Here is a 22,895-nt window from a genome sequence, read left to right on the forward strand (position 1 = left end):
CTCTTAGTCCCAATGGGACATAACACAACAACAATCTCTCAATTTAGCCCTATTTTGTGCATTGTCCCATGTGACTTTCAACTCTCTGAGCTTGGCACTGTTTACATATGTCAAGTGAACTTGTACATGTAGTGTCAAGATGTTTTGCAGCCATAATGACTAAGCCTGTTTAGATATATAACAACATCAACAACTGAGTTCCACGGGGTTGTCAGTTGTTTTTACGAGTAACAAATTTCATCCAAAAGTAGGGGGCTAACGTGTGCATGCAAAACATGCCACGGAGCAGCTGGGCAAGACACGCACTGCGCATAATTTGGGGAGAGTATAGGAGAGGGTCGCCCCCTCCCACTGGGAAAATGTTTGGAAAAATAATTCCCTGAGATACAATGTGGGGCTACTTTCAGCAAACATTGTGTACATTTGTAGATGACTTTCCCATTCTTAATTAGTTATTCTCAAATCCAGTGTTCATATAAATGACACAGCAAAAAGGTTAGGGAGGATTGACTCACTCAAGCAAATTGCTCTAAAAAACAAACAACTAGAAGATTTCAATAATGAGTGGAAATATTTCATTTAAGTTCCGCCTGACTTGTTATTGTTCTTCTTTCCCTTGATGTTTTCTATTTTTTCTTCATTTATTTTTATTTGATCCAATGTAAATCGAACTTGCACTGTTACTCTGCACATCATATAACTCTACTGTAATGTATTTGTATTTTGTGCATAAGGTGGCAATAAACTTTTTGGTCTTTTTCTTTTTGGATTTGTTTGTGTGTGTATGTATACTTAATTGGCCACTCTCCATTGGGGCTTTTCAGGACCAATGTAAACAAACAATGATAAATAAATATTCAAATAAACATAACTAGGTTAAGACTCCCAACTGGCAGGAGGCAGACCAGTTGGCTATTTACAAGCGCAGACAAGAAGTTGAACTCAGGGTTACCGAGAACAACATCAGCTAGAGGTCAGAACAGGATTTGAACCCTGGACCTACAGATTTCAAATCCGGCGCCCTAACCACTCGGCCATGCTGCCTCCCTATTTATCTCACAAAATGTACTATCATCAAATTGTCTTCTTAAAAACGTAAAACCCAGTGAGAATATAATCTCATTGACAGCCCCCAAAGAGGAAAATAGAGGCATTTGATCTGCTAGCACTGAGTTGGCTTTCATTAATTTTCTCAGTAATTTTTCTGAAAGCAGTAGAATCAGTTTCCAAAGTTCAGCACAAATCAAACGACTCATGCAATCAGAAACACAGTGGAACCCTGATAACATGGTCACCAAGAGGCAATGAAAATTTGGCCATATTAAAAAGGTGCCCGTATTAATGGGGCAGAGTCAAATTTCATGACTACTCTATTTTAAGAGACATCTTGACGGATATACATATGTGTTACACGAGGTATTTTTGGGGCTTTCCCAGAATCCCTAGGAGCAGGCATTAAAAGCGTGGCTTCGTTTAATGTCGTTCCTGTTACTAGTCTCTTTGAGTATTGCCACCTTTCATAGTGATAACCATGGTGCCAGAAGTGAACAAATTCAAGAAACACTTCCATTAACAGTAGAAGACTGTGAGGTGAGTGATTTCATTTAAAGCCAATCAGCTGTTGCAGTATCACAGCGTCCAATGTTTATCAGTCACCGTATTGGATCTCTGCTTTCGAAAGCACCAGGCTACAAAGCTTCTTTGTCATCATGTCAGTCTATACCATACCACCACCGCAGCCCATGAATGTAAAGGACGATGTTTTAACCAATAGGAAATTGTTCTGACAAGCATGGCAATATTACATTTCCACCACTGAGTTTAACAAGAAATCTAAGGAAGTTCAGGAAGATGTTCTATGTAGCATGATGGGTTTGGAGTGTGGGAAAGTAATGAGTGGTCTTTAATATTCTTTTATATCACTCTTATACTCAACAGTGAGAGTAGTAAGTTACTACTCTTATTGTTGAGGATAAGAGTGACACTGAGAAGACTCTGACCGCTTTAGGCAACCATTTCATGCCTCACTAACATTTGTTTTTTGAAAGAGTCAAGTTTGGATTTGCCAATCAAACTGAGCATGAAACTATTGACCAGTATGTTGTGAGATTACACCAGCTGGTGTAATCTCACAACAGCTGAATTTGAGAGTCTCTGTGAAACTTTAATTCACAAGATTCAGCACCTTGTGACAGGCTACTTAGGGAACGCCCAGTCCCTTGTTTAACAAGATGCATAGACACCCTGAGAGCCAGTGGATTGTCTAGAAAACACAAGGAGCAGCTTAAAGATGTAGTGAGTGATCCACAAACTACCATACATGCAGCAGACAAACAGATTCCTGGAAACAGAAAGCAAAGTCGACACAATTGAGGACTTGAATCAAAGTGTAAACAAGACAAAAGCAAGTGCAAAGCAATGCAAGTTCTGTGGCAACAATCACCCTTATGATAGAACCAAATGTCCAGCTTCTGACAAGACCTGTCTTAAGTGTGGCAGACAAGGACACTTTGCCCTTAAGTGTCAGGAGAAGAATCGTGTCTCATGTGCACCAGCCAAGAAAGGTACACCACACAAGTGCAATGCCAGGATATGCAGAAGGTGGCAAGTCAGCCTCTGACACTGATGAGTCAGAGTGAGTATCTTTGTTGCTGAACATGTTGGAGTTGTTAGCAGTAACATGGGCAAATCCTCTTTCATGGTACCACTCACATTTTACACTGAGTACATTCCTATCATCACAACTCAACTAGACACGGGGCAACACAAAGCACTATGTCTTCTACCGACCCCCTAAATATATTGCAGAGTGGGGAAGTCAAGTTGGTACCCCCTGGTGGGAAGATAAGACTTTCCGATGGACATGTGGTTGAGCCATTGGGATCTTACACCTTGAAAGTCAGCTGAACAGTGGCTCAAGATGCAACACATGCATCAAGCAAGGCTGGATATCTCTAGGATCAGACCAGTTCATTCACTCATTAAACAGTAAGAATTACAAACCCCTCTCATTTGACAAAGTTATGAGAGATTTTGAAGACATGTTCACTGGTCTGGGTTACCTTCCGGGGAAGGATCACAAAGAGATTGATCCAGACATGAGACCAGTTCAGCATACTCCCCAGCGTGTCACAGTACCACTCAAAGCAAAGCATAAGGAAAAGATTGATGAGATGGAAAAGCAAGGGATCATCATCCAAGAAATCAAGCTGACCGACTGGATAAGCAGCTTGGTAGCAGTGCAGAAACCTGGAAAGTTAAAAGTCTGCATAGACCCTTGAGATTAAAATCAAGCTATCAAGAGGCCAAAGTACCAAATGTCTACAGTCCATGAAGTTTTGCAAAGCTAACCAAAGCTTAAGTATTTACTGTCTTGGATGCAAAGGATGGCTTTTACCAAGTAAAGCTAGACAAAGAAAGCTCCTTGCTTACAACATTGTGGACCCCATTTGGTAGGTATCCGTATTTACAAATGCCACAAGGTATCAGCAGCGCACCCAAAAACTATCAGCATTGTCAGGACAAAGCACTTGCAGGTCTTAATGGTGTAGAAGTAATTGCAGACAACATTCTGTGTTGCAGCAGTGGAGAAACTATTGAAGATACTTTAAAGGATCACAACAGCAATTTACTGAACTTGCTGGATTGTGCTTGCAGCATGAATTTGGAGTTAAAAAAGAAGAAGTCGAGATTGAGGCTAGACCAAGTCACCTACATGGGCAATTCGTTCACATCTGAAGGACATAGACCAGATCCCATGAAGGTGGAGACCATTGCAAGCATGCCTCAACCAGATGACTAGAAAGCAGTTCAATGCCTTCTGGGTTTATGCCAACTTAGAAGTCTGACCCACTACTCAAATTAACAAAGAACAATGCCATGTTTGCATGGGAAAGTCAGCAAGAAGAAGCATTCCAAACCATCAAGAACATGATCTGTTTGACAACAGTGCTCAAATGCTATGAGTAGCCAGTGAAACCACCATCCAATACAATGCATCAGAGTCTGGCCTTGCAGTCACGCTTCTTCAGAATGGGCAGCCTGTGGCATTTGTGTCAAGGTCATTGTCAGCTGTAGAGCGCAGATATGCACGAAACAATAGAAAAAGACTGCTTGGCGATAGTTTTCGCATGCAGCCGTTTCAATCAGTATCTGCGTGGAGGAGAATCAATGACAACGGAGACAGACCACAAGCCACTGGTGCCAATATTCCAGATCACTTCAATCTACACCAAAACAACAGCGACAGATGCTCCTTTGATTACAGAAGTACAACCTTCATGTAAAGTACCTTTCTGGATCACAGATGTACATTGCTGACATGCTAAGCAGAGCTTACCTCCAAGTTGATCACAGCCAACACAGAAGCATCCCAGAGTATCAGCCATGAGCAATTATTGTTTCCAGAGATTGCTAACATTAATCAAGCTACTTACATGCACTTATCAGAAGGTACTCATCAGCAGATCAAACAGTACACAATCGCAGATGCCGCATTGCAAAGTCTTGTGAACATGATTAGGACAGGTTGGCCACTAACCAAAGAGGAGGTTCCAGATTGTATCTGCGAGTATTGGAACTACAAAGAAGAGTTGACAGTTCAAGGTGGAGTCAAGTGAAAGTGATTGTCCCTGCTTCTATGAGACCTTAAATGATTGCAAGAGCCCACTTCAGCCACCTTGGGCCCTATGCTTGTGTTTATCAAGCACAAGATGTGTTCAGAACTATGAAGTTTGCAATGACTTCTTAGCTAGCACACAAAAAAGAACCATTGATGACCCACAAGATTCTTCAAACTCCTTGGTCAAAGGTTGGACAAGATCTCTTCACCCTCGGTGATGAGAACTTTTTAGTGACTGTTGATTACTACAGATGTATTTATGCTCATTGTGTTCTCTTCGTTGGTATTTTGGCTACACAATGTGTAACACATTTAGGCGGGTTTTTCGCAATCTTTTGTTTGTCGTATTATTTAAATACGCTTATCACGTATTCATCTTCACTTTAGGACAGTTCAGTGCCTATCAGTTGTACTGTCGATTTAGTTAGTTTCTTACTTTCTCTATATAATGCCCAAGGACGTTGAGGTTTTGGAGGATGCTAACACTGGCTCTATCGGACCTTTTGAAGATCTTATAGCTTATTTTGACCGAAAGTTTTCTCATCTGAAGTGCGAACTCTCAGATGATCAAGCTAAGTCTTCGTCGTCTTTAGTTAAGAAACTTAAGTCTGAAACGAACTTAACTTTCAAGTTTAGTGGCAACAAGAAACAATTTGAGTCCAACACTGAGATACGTTTCTCAGAGTCTTGCTTTCGTGCAGTTGCTAAAATCCATTTTCGATCTTGAGTGCTTGGATAACCAAGAAGTCTCAGCATTAATTCTTAAACTTGAGAAGTCTCTCAACTCCACCTCCAAGGCCACTAAGCGGTGGTATAAACTCATTAGGATTGCTGACAAATCTGAAGCTGGCTGGGCTGCTGTTGACGAGTACAGTACTTGTCTGATGAGGTTGCTTCGGCATCTGAAGATGAAAAGAAGATCCGTTCTGCTGAGCAGAGAGCTTTGAAAAAGAAGAAAAATGCCCAGGTTGCAAAGTCCAGACAGAAATTGAGTATTTTTGCTTTGTTCTTCTTGGCTTTGCCCATTCTTTATTGTATTAAGCTGTTTTTCAGGTCGAATACTATGGGCACTGCTGTACCTATTCCTCCTTTACAATGAATTCATTGTTATTGTATCACATTGGTGTGTTTTATGAGTGAGAGTTTAGAACATAAATAAGATATTTTCGGTACGCAGTTTAGAAAATAAATGTATTTATGCTCATTGCAATCTCTTTGTTAGTATTTTGGTTACGCATTGCACGACGCATTTAGGCAAGTTTTTCGGAGTCTTTTGTTTGTCATATTATTTGAATACGCTTATCACGTATTCATCTTCACTTTACTTTAGGACAGTTCAGTGCCTATCAGTTCGACCGTCAATTAGTTTTTTATTTTCTCTTCTCTTACAGGTTCCTAGGCATCCATTATCGTCATCTAGTTTGGCATCGGCTTCCTCTATTTCTTCCCATAACTTCACTAATTGTCGTCCTCAACCACAGAAGAGCAGCTCCCAAAAAGCCAGGAATGATATCTGTTTCACCTGTGGAAAGGCTGGCCATTGGAGAGCCGAATGCACCTCATCCAACTCCTATTTCACAGCCAGATCAACGTTTAAGCAGCTCCCAGACAAAATCTCCGGCACTGCTGGGCTGCAGTAACTCCATATCGGAGCCTGATGTTGCCAGTGAAACTATTGAAGGTATTTCTGATTCTGGCCACGTTCTTGTGGATTTTTTTTTAATTTGAAAGTGCTCTGTCTAGTATACCCATAGTTAAAGGTGGACTCAGAGCTCATTATAATTTCTGGTCTCAAACTTTAGAGACCAATAATTTTATTCTTCCTGTCATTCAAAAGGGTTATGCTATTCCATTTATCAGTAAACACAGCTTTAGGTCCAGCGGAGCTACAGCAGCTGCAAATCTGAATGTTCCAGATTGTCTCTTTAAAGTTCATGGCAGAAGTCTGACTCAGCTAAGGATGGATATGTTTGTGATAAAGTCGATTCACGGCTCTTTGTGCCAATGAATATAGGTCGAATACTATGGGCACTGCTGCACCTATTCCTCCTTTACCATAAATTCATTGTTATTGTATCACATTGGTGTGTTTTATGAATGAGAGTTTAGAGCATAAATAGGATATTTTCGGTATGCAGTTTAGAAAATAATGATTTTGAGCTTGATCTCCTATCAGATACTACTGCAGAATCAGTGGTAAACACAATCACATTTTTGCCAAGTTCTCTCACAAATGGGAATTTCAGCACACTACCAGTTCACCATTACACAGCCAAAGCAATGGAAAAGCTGAGTTGGTGGTCAAAATTGCAAAGAATCTAGTAAAGAAGGCAAAGCCAGGTAACAAAGATCTCCAGATGTCCTTGCTTGAGTCGCATAACACACCTGACAGCAATGGATTAAGCTCAGTCTAAAAAATGATGTCTCGAAGGACAAGGACCACCATTCCAACAACTGAAGCATTACTGAAGAAGAAATAACAACAACAAGCTTTATCACCACATTAAAAGTCAAACTTAAATTACAGCATAATATATTAATACAAATGGGGGTAACATTTACTCAGAATCACTAAAAAGCTAATCAAGCTGAGATACAAGCCAGAGGTTATAGATAAGGTGTATGACAACATCAAAAGGAAGAGACAGCAGGCAAAAGCAGCACATGACAAACATGCAAAACCATTGCCCAAGCTCCAGGTAGGAGAACCAGTAAGGCTTCAACCCACAAATCCTAAAGCACCTTGGGAGAAAGGTTCATGTGTGCCAAAAGTTGGACCACGTTCCTTTCTTATTAAGACAGAGGGCAGAAACCTGTACAGACGGAATCTCAAGTTCATTCATCAAGATCCTAGCCACAATATAATAATGCTTCATCGGACATCAGTGGCACAATTCCACAGAGTCGCACTTCACCCGACATGGGGTCACCAGCCAAGTCATTACCAGTTTCCAAGGCAGATTCTCCTGTGAAACAGGCACAAACAATGACACGGATTCATGAAAGTCCCCAGCCAAAGTCTACTGCAGTAGAAGAGATTGACTTTGCAGCCACAACAGACTGTTGTTACTTGAAGTGGTAAAACCAGTGTGCGTCCTTCCAGATTTTATGATTTTGTGACCTAGAGACAATGAACTTTGAACTTTTAACATTTGTGAGTCTACAGCACTGAAGAAAACAAGATCTTGAACTACAAGTATTTTAAGAAGTAGAACTTTGAACATTGAGTTACTGCTAGAAAACAATTTAAAGAAAAGCATTACACCTTATCAGTGAAGAATTTTTCACGTTTAAGTCAGCTTTGTATGATTTGAATTAAACATTTTATTTGTTATTTGTTTGCTTCTCATCTTTTATTGTTACAGAAAAAGGAAGATGTTACATGAAGTAGTTTTTAAGAGCAGGCATAAAAGGCATGGTTTTGTTTAGTGTTGTTCATGTTACTCATCTCCTTGAATGTTGCCACCTTTCATAGTGATAAACAATATGTATCACAATTGCACTTCTAACAACTGATTTTTTTTCAGTGGAGACAAGTGACAGCTAGAAATATGTCTGCATTTGCAAGCTAGTGAATAAGTATCCTGAATGCAGATATGATTTTTAAATGTGGCTAAATATGATTTGGGCAAAGTTAGACTCAAACCAATGCAGTCAGCGGTTTCCCCTTTTACGGTACGTGACTTGCGGGGTGGCCCTTTGGAGATTTGCAGGGCTGTTGTCTCACATTGCATTGCACGTATTGTGCTGCCAGCTGATCGTTGCGGATCATTTGCTTGTACTTTGGCGAATCTTTGTGGATTCTCGCTCTGAGTATCGCCTGTCTTTGTCGCTTTTGACGTGATGCACACTAGAAAAACGCTTAACAGCCGGTCGGCGGCTTACGATGCATTGTCCTCGTGCCGGAGTCCGAGGAAATTCCTTCGCCACCGGTTTCAACGCCAGTGGATTCTAGCATGGCCTCAACAGCTCCATCCACTTTGCCATCATCTGTTTTATCGCCAACATCTCCCGCCTTTCTGGCCGCCGTGGCAAACGCCGTCCTGCAAGTACTTTCGGCCCAGCCAGTCCCAAGCCGTCCTAATTCTAGTTCTTCCACGAGCGTGGCCATTTCCGGAGGCGTTTCTGCTCCGCTGGCTAATCCTAGCCAACTTGTTGCCCAAGCCTCGTCTTTTGCCGCTTCTGGCGTTGGCTTTGCATCCTCTCCACCGGCCACGACGACTCCTCTTGCTTCAGGTAGGCCAAATAATTTTGTTGTCCCTACCTTTGTGTCAACCTTCTCCGCTCCAATTCCGTCGCTCACTCTCTCGGCATCTTTTAGCACTGTCAATGCGGCTTTTCCCTCGAGTGCCATTAGCGCTACACCATTGGCTCCATTGCCTGTGTTGCATCAACAGTTCGTGGTGGGCCCTGGGTTTTCCCCCGTTCCGGAAAAGTTAGTCAGTCAGATCGTGGCTGGGAAGTTTGTTGAACTCCACGAGTTGCTGCCCTCAAACATTGTTCTCACAGAACCTGAGCCTCAGTTGCTGTTCGATGGGCACCTTGTGTTAACGTCCCCGCCGAAGAAACCTGAGCGGCGCATCGAAGATATTTCCACATGGTTGGAGGCTTTCTGTTTACTACCTTATCATCGTGTCATACTTCCCTCATCGCTGGAAAGATCTCCTGCAGTATCAACTCCTGATACTCCGCACATATCGCCAGTTCTCCGGTCGGGTTTGGTTGTCGTACAACCGAGCGTTTAGAGAGAATGCCGCGGCCTCTAACCTGACAGATTGGTCGCAACTAAACAGCATGCTGTTCAGCTTTCACTCGGCTGGCTGGTCCTCACGCTCTCCTCACGATTCTTTGGATGGCCAAAACGAGCCCGCAGTGCTGCTTCTTTGCAGATCATTTGCAAATCATGGAACCCGGGTCATTGCGTAGCTCCCTCAGCGTCGTGCCATTTTGCTCACAAATGTGCCAGCTGTCATGGCCCGCACCGCGCTGGAGTTTGTCCAGCTGAGACACTCACTAAGCCCAGCTTGTCCTCTAAGCGTTCTCCTGACTCTCTACCTCCCCGGTCCAGCAGCAAGTCCCGTCATGTGTAGACTTGCCCACCCGCCTCTTGCACTGTTTCCATTATTGAGTATTTTTGTCCCCAGTTTTTTTTTAGCCATGCCCATTAGGGATCCAGGACTAAATGGTGTACTTGTGACCGTTCTCGTGTTATTAAAATTGATTGTTTCGTTTGTTACCTTGTCTGTCCATCTGCGTAACTCAGGGGGTTTTGGGAGGGCTATTTAGGCCTTCTTGGGGCTGTGATTTACCGGCACTTGTGTCTCCTGTTCTTTTTCCTTCCTAGTCAGACTCCCCCCAGTTTCTGCAGTCACCCCCTTGCAAGCAGAGCAGTTTGCCTGGGAGTTGCTATTTCATCCCAATCAGCAGAAGGTCAATTTTGTGTTAAATGGACTGCGCCATGGGTTTCATTTGGGTTTTTCTCCCTACCAAAAGCTCAAGTCCACGAAGAAAAACAAGCCATCCGTAGCTCAACATCCCTCTGTGGTCAACCAGTATTTGGCCAACAAGGTTTCCCTAGGTAGGGTGGCAGGTCCTTTCAGTGTTCCTCCCTACCTGAATCTTCATGTTAGCAGCTTCCCAAAAAAGGCCAACCAGGGAAGTGGCGCCTCATCATGGACCTTTCCTCCCCAGGGGGGGCTAGTGTCAACGACGGGATTGACCCGAAAGAATTCACCCTTCATTACATCACAGTCGATCAGGTGATCTGCCTAGTCTCCAAACTTGGTCTGGGGGCCCTCATGGCCAAATTTGATGTGGAGGCCGCCTACCGCAATGTGCCCGTACACCCTTCCCACCACGTCCTTCTAGGGATGAAGTGGCACGACCAATTCTACATGGACCTGGTTCTCCCCTTTGGCATTCGATCGGCTCCATTTATCTTCAACTCCATCCCAGACATGGTGGAGTGGATCCTCGTCAATTTCCACCAGATTCCAGATCTCCTCCATTACTTGGACGACTTCATTACTGCAGGCCCCGCCCAGTCCCTCCAGTGCGCACAGAATTTGGCTACTGCCCTGGAGGTGTGTCAACGGCTTGGTCTACCGTTGCATTCTGGCAAGTGTGTGGGCCCCTCTACAGTGCTCGTTGTCTTGGGTATTAAGCTTGACTCTGTCAACCAACTGGCACGTCTCCCCCAGGAGAAGTTGTTACCACTGCAAAATCTGATCGGTTCTTGGCTTCCTCAAAAATGGTGCAACAGACATGAGCTTGAATCTCTTATTGGACACTTGCATCACAGTGCCAAGGTGGTCTGGCCGGGAAGGACATTCTTGCGCCGCATGATTGATCTGTTATGCTGCTTTCGGAGGAGAGATCACCCCATTCGTCTTAACCGAGAATTTCATCCAGATCTTCTATGGTGGCACCAGTTCTTGGAGGATTGGCACGGCGTTAGCTTCTGGCTCTTCCGAGGACTGCTGCCCGAGGCTGATGTTGAAGTGTCATCCGATGCTGCAGGCTCGATCGGCTATGGAGTGTACATGAAGGGCCACTGGTTTGCTGGCTCCTGGGCTCCATCCCAGCAGCCACAGTCTATCACCTACAAGGAGCTCTTCCCTATAGTTCTCGCAGCTCATGTCTGGAGACATTTTTGGGTCAAAAAACATGTCCTGTTCCGCTCTGACAACGACGCGGTAGTCCACATCTTAAATACCAGAACGTCAAGAGTGCCTTGCCTAATGCGGTTGCTGCGCAGTCTGTTATTTTCCGCTGCACGTCACAGCTTCTCCTTTTCGTCTCAACATGTACCTGGTGTTAACAATCAATTAGCTGATGCCTTATCTCGTTGCAATTGGCAGGAATTTCGGCGCTTGGCCCCAGATGCGCAGCCTCTTCCCACGGTGGTACCCCTCGAACTCCTGGCAGATTTGACATCTCCGCCTTAGAACAGCAGTGCTACTCCTTCTTGACCCAGGGCCTTGCCCCCTCTACGCGTCGATCTTATGCATCGGCCCAAGCTCAGTTTATCTCTTTCTGCACTCAACTTGGTAAGTTCCATTCCTTGGGTTCTCCAAGTCCTGCTGACGAATGGACGCTGTGCCTTTTCACTACCTTCTTGGCCAAATGAATTCAGCACTCCTCCATTAAGGTCTACTTGTCCGGGGTTAGAGCACTCCACATTGAACAGGGGTTTCCAGACCCCCTTGCCAACTGTCTCCCCTTGCCAACTGTCTCCGCCTTAGGGTGGTCCGTGGTATCAAGCGCTGTCAGGGCTCCTCTTCTTCATCCCGCTTGCCTATTACTGATGACTTGATGTTACTGATTTGGCAGTCTCTGGATCTTCGTCTCCCAGATCACCTCGTGTTCTGGGCTGCTTGCTCCCTTGTGTACTTTGGCTTTCTCCGCACCTCAGAGTTCACAGTGCCTAGTCTGGCTAGCTTCTCTTCATCACTTCATTTAGGAGTGCAAGACATTGCAGTGGATTCCTCATCTGCGCCCACGTGCATGCGCATTAAGAACAAAGGCTCAAAGACTGATCCATTTAGGAAGGGCACCTTTGTCCACATTGGCCTTGGCCGGCCCCCACTCTGCACGGTCCACTCAGTGATGATGTATCTCGCCAGCAGAGGCGATGTTCCAGGTCCCTTGTTCCTGTTCCAGAATGGGCAGCCTCTTTCGCGTGCTTTGCTCACGGACTGGCTTCGGCAGATCCTGGCCTCCGTGAACATTTCAGGCAACTTCTCTAGCCACAGTTTCCGCAGCGGGGCTGCCACTGTGGCGGCATGCAATGGAGTTCCTGATCACCTAATACAAGCCTTGGGTCGCTGGTCAACCTCCGCCTATCAGCTTTACATCAGGACCCCCTCAGAGTCTTTAGCAGCCCTCTCCACTAAGCTGGCGTCTTCTCAGTGGCCATCAATCCCCCACTAGGGCTGCATCCACTTCCGCTGGCTGTGGACTACCAGTTCATCGGGCTATTGTCAGGCCATTTGCCCAGCAGCACAGCAAACTTGCCCCCCAGCCAGATACCCTTCGCAGTTCTTGTGCCATTTTGCTCAACGCTGGCTTAGGCTTCGCTGGTCACCCGCGTCGCCTCTTAATGCCCGCGTCTTGCTTCCGCTTCAGAGCTCCTTCAGCGTCTTGGCCTGCAGTATCAGGTGGACGTCTGCATGGTCAGGTGTGTGCTGCTCCTTTTTTCGTTTGTTTGTGTGGGGCTAGGTGCTTGGGGTGTATTTGGGGATTGGAGGTTCCAGGTCACCCTATTCTCGGGTCCCTCCATTCTCCAAGCACCTGGAGAAAGGTTTTCCTTTGGGTGGTTCCCGCTTCCAGGGTTGCCATGGATACCTCCCCTTCCGCATACAGCTTCTGCTTCCCGCTAACCTTTCAGGCACCAGTTCCCAAGCTCATCTATTTGTGATGAGTTTAAATGTGGCTAAATATGATTTAGGCAAAGTTAGACTCAACCAATGCAGTCAGCGGTTTCCCCTTTTACGGTACGTGACTTGCGGGGCGGCCCTTTGGAGATTTGCAGGACTGTTTCTCACATTGCATTGCACGTATTGTGCTGCCAGCTGATCATTGCTGATCATTTGCTTGTACTTTGGCGAATCTTTGTGGCTTCTTGCCCCTTCCCGTCCCTCCCTCTTGGTTGCTGGTCTCTAGGTAAGTACGGGTCAGGTAAGTTGTTTCCACTGATTCAAACAGTGTGACGGTGCCAGTTAGCGGCTGCTTTTGGGGGTGGTTCCCGCTTCCAGGGTTGCCATGGATACCTCCCCTTCCGCATATGGCTTCTGCTCCCTGCTAACCTTTCAGGCACCAGTTCCCAAGCTCATCTATTTGTGATGTGTTTAAAACTTAAAACTCCAATCAGTACATTGAACATTAACCCTAAAAAGATGTTCTGTCCTAAAATTGTTTCTAAATATTTGTTTTGTGTGGTAATTTGTGATTAAGTATTTGATTCAAGTGGCCATATTAACAGGGTCAAATTTCAAAGCATTATACAGGTTGGAATTTCAGAATGTGGCTGTTGACCGTGTTAACGGAGTGGCCGCATTAATGGCATTTTCTAATAAAACTAGTGAGACAATCTCAGATAGTGCAGACTGCAATTAATAGCTCTGACACGGTAGTCCCATAAAGTACTCACCCCCGCTCGGTTCACTTCCAGTTTGTATCTACCTTGGTAGTCTGCTAGGGCTTTTCCCCTTAGCAGTGAGTACATTTCAAGGTTGTATTTTCATTCAAGGTCCGAAAATTACGTACAGTTACTGTTTGTCACAACAGCTTTTAAATTTTACTCTGGTGTTTTACGATGATTTTCATTCATTTTAAATTCAATAATACGTTGAACAAATGTGACAATTTAGCTCTTTGTTCTAACTTTGTACCTTGATACTTTTGTTTTCCTCGCAAAGGTATGTAACAGGAAACTCTTGTTTTCTCCAGAACACACAGAAGATGAGCTTGTTTTGGTGGATAAATGAAAGAAAGTTAAATATCTGACAAAGAAATGGAAGAGAAACAATTTTGTTTTTTCTCAAAACACAAATTTTCTTATCACAGATGAACAAGAACTAATTTAATTATCAGATAGTCAAAGAATACTTTCTTTTTCTGTTGCCATCTTTGTTGTTAACAACGAAACAATTCAAAATTAATAACAACAATATTGATTGATACCACTGGGAAGCGTTTCAATGAGAAGTATTGAAGGTAAACAGCGCTACTTGGCCAATATTATCCTGCATCAATGAACGATGTTACCTCGGTAATGGTAAAATAACTAAATAGCAAGCCATAAAATGTTTGACTGAACAAACTACAGTAATCTGACACTTCTCCATATTAATGTAGATACCATCTTATCTTCTAACAGGCAATTTGATTCATTCTTTGATACAACCCATACTGTCATTGGTGTGACACGCCCACATGCAAAACACTCTCACTCGCCGATCACATAGCCCTTCCAACTCCTAAGATGAATTTTTGCTCAAAAATACTCAAGTTAAGGACATTCGTGCCCAAGATGTTCCCACATACAGATTTTTTTAAACTTGCCACACAGAAAGATAATGATCTACTTTTGCCAAAAAGACAAAAAAATGGGGGGGTGACCAACTTCATTTTGGAGAGAACATGCCTGGAAGAACACCCTAAATCTGAAAAAATTGGGTTTCGTAGAGCAAATGTGGCCACAGTGTCTGTAAGCCCAAAAATACTGCAATTAGATCTTTTAAGTGAAATGTTCTCTGCCAAATATTGCTTAAGTGGAGCTATTAAGTGAATTTTTTTAACTTCCCACATTGATTTTTTGTCCATTTTTTCGACAATGTGGCGATAATTGTAGATAAAATCGTTTCTGGTAAGAAAAGTAGGGGTCACCAAACGTCCAAGATCATTAAATCCACGCAAAGCTATAACAATGGCCATCTGCCCTATCATTGTTCATTTTAGTACTTTGCATGTGTACTCAATGCATGACGTGGTGTGTGAATTTGGGTGCGCAATAAGGATGCGCAGAAACAATTAGCACAAATGTCCTCAAGAGAACTTTTTGCATTTAATATGAGTCGTAAGTTTACTCTTTTCACACAACACAACGCAATAACACTACTTCACTGAAAATAGAAAGAAAGACGAAAAAACCTCTCTGACACATTGAAAGTCTGATTTAATTAAATTGCACTTTAACTTGGTGCCACGCAGTCTTCTAAGAACATTTTAACAGTTTTCATACTTTTTACCTTTAAAAATATCGGACTGAAAAAGAATGTCATAAAATGCCCATCAAATAAAAATATTAAACTGCCACTACAGAGACATAAAAACTGTCCAGAAATGAAAGCTTCTTTTTCGTGTAATATACTGGGAACAGTAGCCAATAACTTGTCAGCTCTAATTGAATATACTCCCATATAAAACACAAAAGTGTTAAGTTACCATTTGTTACTAAAGATAGCAAACATCTCGTGGGAACAAGTGGTGACGATTCGTCAGCTCTAATTGAATTTACTCCGTTGTGAAAAACAAGAGTGTCAAATTACCCTTTGTAACTAAAAAATACAAATATCTTGTTATATTTGCATGCAACAAGAACAAAACAATCATTACCTGCACTTCATTGTAAATGTTAGAGCTGTTTCAAATTTAAATAGTCTCGTCTCCTCTAAAACATGTCCTAAGAACTAGAAGCGACAATTCGTGACCTCTAATTGAGTTTACTCCTTGTGAAAAACAAAAGTATCAAGTTACCTTTGTAACTAAAAATAAAAATATCTCGCTTCATTTGCATACTACTAACTCTTGAACTGTTTCAAAACTCAAGGCTCATGTCATTCATAACTAGCCACCATTACACTGAACATCATGCACTCTAAAACAACCCCAGCCGATGTATTTATGTAAATGTCACACTCCGCTCCAAACCAGGACTAAAAATCACAAGCTGGCAACGTACACATCAGTCTTTATTTTTCAATTACCAGAGTCCTTATGTTTAATACAATAAAACGCTCAAGACTTCATGTACCTCACTTAAGTTACCTTGAACAAAAATAATTTCCTTTTCCTTCAACTACAATTTGTGTTAGTTTTTAATGTGAATAAGCAAAAACCCTGATAACATTGAAGAGAAAAGATTTAGTTTCATTAAAACATATCTTCTCATTCCAGAAGTAAGCAAGAACCATTATACTTGTAAAATCATCACAGGATAATATTTTTTTGTTCTGTTGACCAAATTGTAGTCTCTTCGCTTTTCACATTGAAACTTATCAATGGATGCTGAAATTAACGACACGCCCGGAACACTCATTACGAACTCTGCAGCAATATTTAGGTTTCAATACAACACGCAAACAATTTGAACCTGGTCACAACCTCTTCACATTCCCAGTAGTGCATTCTGCCCCCCTAAAATACAATCGATCCTATCATAGAAACCACATCAACTTGTGTTTCATTCACATCTTAAACCTAGTGGTAGAGCAGCTAAGACTCAGTTCAGAAACTTATCAGTTATTCTAATGGGAAAAGCTCACCCTTCATCACATGCTCGTAGTTATATGCCAAACACTATGTTTCTTTGACTGATTATCCAGTTGCAAATGATTATCAAACCCGCCCACAAAATCCTCAGCCTAACCCACAGAAAATCTCGAAGTAAGCTTAATATAGGAATACTTCCTCCTCTTTTATAGAAGAATAAATATGGCCATTCTGAGCTGTATCGGGATCAAATCTTCTCACATACCATTTACTTTTACAGCAAGAAATTTGATTGGCTGTTTATAGTAGATCCAATCTGATTGGTGTGACATACATACATCTCTCACTCACTCATCCACTGACCCGTCCATAACATACCCGATGCACCGACTAAGAGGTATTTTTTTTACAAAAAAAATAACTCAAAAATTAGTATGTAAATTATACAAAGTTGGCCTGGTCGTCCATTGTTTGGAGGTCATTTTCACATGTGCTTGTGAGAGATGGATGCAAGTACAGCTAACTCCCGTTTTAGAGTTCCAAGAACAGTGGAAGAAGAGTCTGCTTTAGTCAGTGAAGCTAGACCAAGTAGCACATAGTACAAAGATAAGTGGGCAGTGGGAATTTTTCAAGAACGGCAAAGGATGGGAACACTGAAATTTCCAGATTTAGAAGTTGGAAGCGTTTTCAAAGATTACGATTTTCACCTCGTGTGTTCTGTCGAAGACAATCTGGAGTACATGGATGCTTTATCGTTCAACTACTGGCTTGTGAACGCTGTATGGTATTAAATGCAGTCTAAAGAGGCATTTAGAGAGGGTGAAGGGCACATCCGCATTCAATCGTTTGGATTATAAGGACAAGAGGTAGACATGTGCATATAGAAGTGACCAGTGTTTGTCTTTATTTTAAATCCAACTTTTACGATAATTAAAAAATGTTTCACTGTATTTAAAAGGTTCGAAATATTTTGCCGCGTACTGGACACTGAGATGAAAGATGGCACGTGTGCTGGTGTGGCTCTTCAGACAAAAAGAGAGGAAAAAGAAGCAGTATCTGACGAAGACAAACAGTTGTTTAGGAGGAATATTGAGATTTTTGCTTTTGTTATTGTAATTTTGATATAAACACACATGTGTTTTGACATCAAAACACAGTGTGTTTTCATCTGTTGTTCCATTGGGTATCAAGATGCATCCACCTGACCAAAATAGACATCATTTATTGGCTGGTCACTCATGAATTATTAATGAGTTTGAGAAGAATGTGAGGAACAGTGTCAGCTAATTAAACACCTTTGTCTGAATAGAGTCCACTTGTGTGTTTAAGTTTGTTTTTTTTTCCTTTTCTGCTTCTTGGTTAGTCCTGTGCACATTGTATTTTGTATCAATTATTGAAACCTACTCAGTTTTTGGCAACATGTGTAAGGATATAATTATAATAACTTTCGAAATATAGCAATGCATGAAACATACAAAAAAGCACAAGGTGCCTACTGATGAGTACTATTATTTTGTCAAATTTCAAGTATACTTTAAAATCAAATTACAAATATAATAGAAATAGTACAAAGTTTGCATTTGATACAATGGCCCAGTACTGGAATGTGATCCTAACAACCAACATAAACAAGTCTGACAATTGAACAGAAAATGCCTTAACAGATTCAGTCCAGAATTGCTATGAAAAAAGATATTTCATCCAATTCACCAAGCTGATCCTTTGTTAATTCTCCATCTATAATTTTCCCATTCTACTCGCTTTCTTATTCACTTGATGATATCCCTGTTCAGTAATAAATATGACATATTGCGTTACAGCACTTATCTTCTTTCCTGCATCTTCATTATCTATATCTTTGATCTATAATGCACTTTTTTTAATTAGCTTTTTCCTGTATTACTTCTAGTCATCAGATGGCAAAGGTTTTCAAATTGCAAGTCTGACTATGTATGCATTGCATACCTATTTTATACAAGCTGTAACCTCCTGTGCATGAGTATAGGCTACTTGGAGCCTCTTATTAAAAATATCTTGAAAACACACACTCATCAGCTCATTTATGTTGGGACTCTAGACAGAATTCGACTTAAAAGGTTTATCCCTATTGAAGTCCATCCCTACCTAAGGTATAGGAAAGCATTATCAGTTTCTGTAAAGGAATATCAGAGAGAGTATTATTTTCTAAAAAAATGCTATGTGATTCGATCAGGAGTCCTCATTGGTATTAAGACTCCGACCTAATTGCATTCAAGTCAGTTGACGCTTATTAGCTCCAAAGAACCTTTGATTTAAACACTTACATCATGCACATGAGGTAAAGTTAAGGGAGAAATGAAAAGGCCTGAAATTCAATTTTGTGGATAAACAGACTGGATAACCACAAAACAAAACCTTTCAAATCTACTGTATTGCAGTTTTTTTATTGCTAAGCCGTCAAAAATCAAACTGTTTTCTCGCAAAATACTGTTAAAGAAAAAATCCTTAATCCCAAGATGAAGATGTTTGTATAACAGGAATATTGTGTGATTGATCTTCTGGAAGTGGCAGCGCAAGTGCCGCAAATTTTCATCTTATCTCTAATAAATAATCTAAATTGCATATATCAAATCAAAAGTGCTAATCGTTTCTGGATTTCACGGCTTGTTTTGGCATTGTTACAAAATTAAGTGTGGATAATTTGCATAAGATAAATGCTAGCATTCTTGTTGAAGCCCAGTTCATTTCGATGAACTTTAAATCTACCAAATAAAACCACAGCTATTGGTCTTATGATTTTGCCTTTGGGAAAGCAAAGCAGGGTTTTTCTTAGTTCGTTGAATTTTGCAATAAAGGAATCTTTATTATATATAGATCTTGAATTACTTTTATTGTAGAAATTTTAAGTGCTGTTAAGGGAGTTTTTATAGCCAAATATATAACTGGTTATAAACATGCCTCCTAAATAAGCTCAATGAATTCGAGTTTCAGAAAACATTGCTTGTTTTCTTTTTCCTTCCTTGTTGCTTTGGATCGAGCTCATTTGCACTTCAAGATATATTCAAGAACACTTTTGCATCAACAAAAAATCTTACATAACAAAAATATTGTTCCAAAACACGGGCTTGAGCCTGAATGAATTTGTGTTTCAGGAAGAGATATTTTCCCATTTTTGTTTATTTATCTGTTTTCTTTTGCATGGGTACATTTTGAACATTTTAAATCCCCTGCTTTCAAATCATTGCCTGATCTTAAGTAAAGTTCTTTTATTTTGCATTTGAACACAGTGCTCTTCTTTGTTGATATGTGGCCACCATATTCACCCTTCCCCTGCTCTTCGTCAAAGTCAAAGTTGGACTCAAAGATGGAGAAAATATCGTTCATAAACACACTCAGTTACCGGTAATAAACATAAGGCTGTACAAAAAATTTGCCACTTCAAAAATTCCACTGAGTTACATTTGTTTCAGAGCAAGTCCTGCAAGAAGTGGATCTTGAGTTTGAAATTTGAAATTTGAAATTTTTTCATAATGGCAGCCAGTCAAGTGAAATTTGGTTTTAATCACCTTTCAGCAAGGAAGACTGGTATACAATTATGATTAACAAGTACATTTGCTGTAAGATAAGATTATTAATCTGAAATTTTACAATAATTAGTAACTGTTAAAGCTGGGAACTCTGCTTATTAATTGCAGATCTTACAACAATTATTAACAACTGGACCAGAAGTCAAAACATTATCGGATAATATTTTTGTATTATGTGTTATCAATCAGTTAAAGGATTACATGTAATTATAAAAGTCTTACCAGAATTAAGATGTCCCTTGCTTGACTGATTTTATTTAATACTATGCAACTTAGCACTTCAGAGGTCCAATCTCGTGGTAAACGTTCAAAGATACTGCAACATCAAATTCAACAACATCTTTAAAGACTTCTTTCTTGAAAGGCTTTAATCTGGGTCATATCTCTTGAGACACAGTAAGGGTAAGAAGTCCTAAACTGCTCATACCATTCAACTTGTTATTTTCTCATTTGAAAGTCTACAAAAAGGAAGTTCTCCAAAAATATTTTTCTTTTTGAACCTAACATGAACTTTTTTATGATTGATTTAAAAACATTGTTCACAAATTAGTCATCATTTTGGTACAGCAGGCGATAATGAGAGGACATCAAGATAAAGAATCCTATTGGATACCTGTAATGAGATTGAAAATTTACACTGAAAAATCACTCTGGCCCCGTGAAAGGTAAAAGTCTCTGGCTTAGGCAGTAGTGCCTCCTTTTGTATGCTTCTCACCCCCAGGAGTTCACACAGCCATTTTTTCTTGCAGTTATCTTTCACCTAATGTACGATGGACTAAGTGAAAGAGGGACTACCCATAGTCTACTTACAAGCCACACAAACATTTAAATCAATAAAAGGTCACACAAATCCTTGTCATCGATTGGTCATTGACTGTCAATATCATATCACGTAGCCAAGTGTGAAAAAAAATAACAAAATAAAATTGTACAAGGAAGGTGATAAAAGAATACTGCCTTAAACAGCAGCAAATAAGACAAATACATAACAATGGTCAACCTAAAATACAGTATACTGTACCTTGAAATAACTTTCCTCATTGGATTTCTCGAGTCACATTCCACAAACATTTCAGCCAGAACAGCTAGGCATTTGCAAATACTGTCACATGGCAGTTTGGTCCCACTCGCAACTTGAAGAAGACTTTCAGCCTAAAATATTTCACAGGTTTCATTTAGAAATTAAAGGGACCTCTGTGCTATCTTAAGTAACTTTTCCCATCAATAATTTATTCAGGCTGCAAAGAAACCAATATTTGGTCTGGCTAAGCAGGCTTTATCTACGATCTACTTACTCAAAATTCATTCTCCCTAGCCCCCAAAACATTTCCTAATAACATGATTAACTAATTTATAAACTGACATGATAATATTTAATCTCTTGTGGTACTTTTCCCAAATAAATTTTCTAAAAAACTTCACTTGCCTGTCGGGCAAGCAGAGTATAGAATTACTCCGCCATATTTTGCATTGTTGTTTAGTTCCCGCCATTGGCTCGCATAGCATGATGCATTGTGCATGCTGTCGTTTAGTTTGCTCCATTGTTTAGTTAGCCTCATGGCCTCATGGCCTCATGGTTAACGCATAATTAGCTTGGTACCTTTGTTACTGCTTTTGCGTGCTTCATTTGTATTCTATTTCCTTCTCGTCCTCGGTTAATAAATGTGTTCTCTCTTGCTCAGAGTTTCGGCTCAACTTATTGGTGTGGTGGCAGCGCCACATTTCCAAAGAACCCACAGAGACAAGGACATCAAAGTGTTCTTCGATTTTAGCTGCCTCTCTGAGCAACCAAGCCGGAATTCGTGAACTGTAGTGATGACTTCCCGCAGAGCACCGAAACAGAGGTCACTTTCTTTGAATGAAACTATCACTTTGATCGAAGCGTGGGAAAACAATTTAAAGACCATCCTGTCCCTCGATCCGAACTTTGCAGACTTTCTTACTGATAGATCGTCTTGGGGTAAAAAAAAACAAATGCTACGGCTCTATGTGGTTTCTCCAATGATCCTGAATCTGTTCCACTGGCAAGAAGAACGACTGCTGCTCAAAAGGTAACACATTTGGAAATGATGCTCAGCCAAATTGCGAATTATGCCCCTATTATTTCCTGGAACTCAACCATCAAGAATTCTACATCTATTAGCCGCGTTTGGCAAACGATCCAACAGCATTATGGCTTGCAGTTAAATGGTTAATTAATCCATTGGGCAACATAACAGACTGAAATTTCAGTCCGTGTACTCTCGTGTCCATTATACACAACTCTTTGTCCAGTACCAGGTCTTGAAATTGGCCGAAAAGTCCCATCTATAAAACCAAAGCAGTTGTCCAGTGGTGCACCTTTCCTTGATACTGCTTCAGCATGTAATTTTTTATCACTGATGTAAATTTTTAATGTAAATTTTATTTTTAATAACATTTTTTACTGTAAAGCGCCATGAGCCCTGGATATGGCGCTATACAAATCTATTATTATTATTATTATTATTATTATTATTATTATTATTATTATTATTATTATGTCTGAAGAGCAGCGGGGGCAAGGACGTCTCTGTTCCAATCTGTGACCAGATGTGAGTGGGTTTCATAGATGTACTCTAAGACCTCATTTGAGACATATGCTGCCCGTTTTAGGAACCTTTCGTGTACTTTCTTCTCTTAGTCATTGGCACTAAAGTACTAACCCGTTTGCCCAGTAAACTACCCTTACCAAT

General features: G+C 41.1%; 2 protein-coding genes and 1 pseudogene across 2 annotated transcripts in view; 2 read left to right on the top strand and 1 right to left on the bottom strand.

Annotated features, from left to right (window-relative positions):
• Positions 1-22,895, bottom strand: part of LOC110054340 (tRNA (32-2'-O)-methyltransferase regulator THADA-like) — a 653,734-nt gene that overhangs the window by 601,722 nt on the left and 29,117 nt on the right. Inside the window, exons 3-4 of the mRNA XM_089292979.1 lie at positions 21,203-21,333; positions 20,404-20,497 (exon numbers count right to left, since the gene is read on the bottom strand). Coding sequence (XP_089149105.1) covers positions 20,404-20,497; positions 21,203-21,333 — 225 coding nt within the window. The remainder of the gene's footprint in view (positions 1-20,403; positions 20,498-21,202; positions 21,334-22,895) is intronic.
• On the top strand, positions 8,465-9,812 carry LOC149110997 (uncharacterized; annotated as a pseudogene).
• Positions 11,858-12,553, top strand: LOC149110998 (uncharacterized). Its single transcript, XM_089291499.1, has one exon. The coding sequence runs from the start codon at positions 11,936-11,938 to the stop codon at positions 12,551-12,553; it is 618 nt and encodes a 205-aa protein (XP_089147625.1). The 5' UTR covers positions 11,858-11,935.

The sequence above is a fragment of the Orbicella faveolata genome, unplaced genomic scaffold, assembly GCF_042242905.1.
Source record: "Orbicella faveolata isolate gen_17 unplaced genomic scaffold, um_ofav_v1 contig_24, whole genome shotgun sequence".
NCBI lineage: Eukaryota > Metazoa > Cnidaria > Anthozoa > Scleractinia > Merulinidae > Orbicella > Orbicella faveolata.